Here is a 1,885-nt window from a genome sequence, read left to right as displayed (position 1 = left end):
GTCGCACAACTTCACGTACTCCGCGGCGCTTCTGAAGGAGGCGGCGGAGTGGCACGATGTGATTGCGCTGCCGATGAATGATGGGCGCCCGTCGACCAACAAAAAAGTCGGTGGTAATGGCAAATGGGGACTGGAGGCTGAGGTCGGAATGAGCCGCAAGACGTTCTTTTGGTTCGAGCTGGCGTTCCGTCTGTTCCCGAATGCGAGCTACATCGCGAAGGGAGACGACGACATGTTCCTGCGCGTGCCGCAGTACCTCGCTGACCTGCGCTCGCTGCCTCGTCGAGGACTGTATTGGGGAATTGTGGCAATGGAACCTTACCCAGTGGAATTTTGGTATGCTTTTGGTGCGTGCTATACGCTGGCGAGGGATGCGGTGGAGCAGCTTGTTTCGTTCTTACCTCTTGTTCGTCTGGTTAGTGTGCCGTACACCAGTGAGTGGGATGCAGAGTATCACTCCTTGATGATGCAGGCTGAGGACGCCATGGTGGGGCTAGCGCTGGAAAAGATGGGGTACCGTGGACGGCTTATCTTTGTCAGCGAAGGCCGTTGCGCCTTCCATGACGTACATAATGGGCCACGGCTGGAGCCTGTGCGGCCGAGCTCTGTGATGATACACCACGTGCGTGAGGGCGACTACAACCAGCTGATGGAGAGGTTTGGAGGCGGGACCGTTGCGGTGGCGAGAAAATTGAAACGTTCCAAGAAGCGCCGACTGGATTTTTCTTGTTGAAAGTGATGGGCCTCCTACTCTCAGCTTTCTTTCCCCCCATATTTTACTTTTACTTGTATTGGTATCGTGCATACCACTGTTTGTCGGGCTATAGTCTGCTTGCTGAACTCGTATTGGTTTGACTCGCAGACTTCTTTTGTGTGTTATTGGCTTCCGACTGTGTTGTGCCACAGTACATACCACCGCTTGCACGTGCTGTGACGTATGCAATGTGTTGCGGTAATTGTGTTCTGCCGTAGTTGTCGTGCTTTATGTGTGGTGCGGACCTTTGGTGTATTGCTGTGCCGTGGTAGAATTACTAGACCAGGCGAGTCCTGGATCCCGCGGCCAGTGGAACACTAATCCCCTCGCACCCCTATCATATTGTACGCCCACACATATATACATAATTACGGCTCTGGGCGACATCGGGCGTTGCCCTCACTCGTTGTGGTGCAACAGTGGATACTGTTGCCCGTGGTGTCCTTGATCTATTAACCGGGATATATCTATAGCGTGATGGAGGGAGCACGAAACCTTTCGTATCTCCCTGTGGGTGCCCTACGCCTTCTTCGCCATGTCTTTACACCACAGAAGGCTAACCAGTATGGCACGACACGGCCGACGGAGACACACCGTTGCGTGCGTCGTCTTTCTTCTGTCGCTGGCAGCAGTCGCTGCTATTTGCCGACTGGATGTTGGGCTGGCATTTGAGTCGTTGGACGTCTCTTACCGTGGACCCACGGCGGGCCCCCGCAACGTTGATTCTGTTCTCGATGATGAATCTCTCAGGTACATTCCACCCACTGTTGTCCGTGCGTGGGAGGCGAGCGACTTCCTCATTGCGCTCGGCATCCCATCTGTGGACATGAATGCGCGGCGGAGGCGCCGCGACCTCCAGCGTTCAACGCTCTGGACGTTCCCTGGAGTGGCGACGAGAGCAAACAACTTCAGCGGTGCGATGCTGGTGCTGTACGTCTTTGGGCGGCACCCGTCGCACAACTTCACGTACTCTTTGGCGCTGCAGCAGGAGGCGGCGGAGTGGCACGATGTGATTGCGCTGCCGATGAATGAGGGGCGCCCATCGACCAACAAGACGATTGGTGGTGGAAAGTGGGGCAATGAGGCTGAGATCGGGCTGAGCCGCAAGGTGTTCCGGTGGTTCGACATGGC

The 1,885-nt window shown here is 55.8% G+C and overlaps 2 protein-coding genes across 2 annotated transcripts; both read left to right on the top strand.

The window, feature by feature from the left end:
• Positions 1-148: 148 nt before the first annotated feature.
• Positions 149-733, top strand: DQ04_18431010 (putative UDP-Gal or UDP-GlcNAc-dependent glycosyltransferase; the record flags this gene model as incomplete). Its single annotated transcript, XM_009317707.1, has 1 exon — positions 149-733. The coding sequence occupies one exon, from the start codon at positions 149-151 to the stop codon at positions 731-733; it is 585 nt and encodes a 194-aa protein (XP_009315982.1).
• Positions 734-1,319: 586 nt separating this feature from the next.
• On the top strand, positions 1,320-1,885 carry DQ04_18431000 (UDP-Gal or UDP-GlcNAc-dependent glycosyltransferase; the record flags this gene model as incomplete). Its single annotated transcript, XM_009317706.1, has 1 exon — positions 1,320-1,885. A coding segment is annotated over one exon (566 nt), but the record flags the coding sequence as incomplete, so codon positions are not given.

The sequence above is a fragment of the Trypanosoma grayi genome (genome assembly GCF_000691245.1).
Source record: "Trypanosoma grayi strain ANR4 Tgr_1843_V1, whole genome shotgun sequence".
Lineage (NCBI taxonomy): Eukaryota > Euglenozoa > Kinetoplastea > Trypanosomatida > Trypanosomatidae > Trypanosoma > Trypanosoma grayi.
Note: the sequence above shows the minus strand (reverse complement) of the source record. Positions and strands in the feature narration are given on the sequence as shown.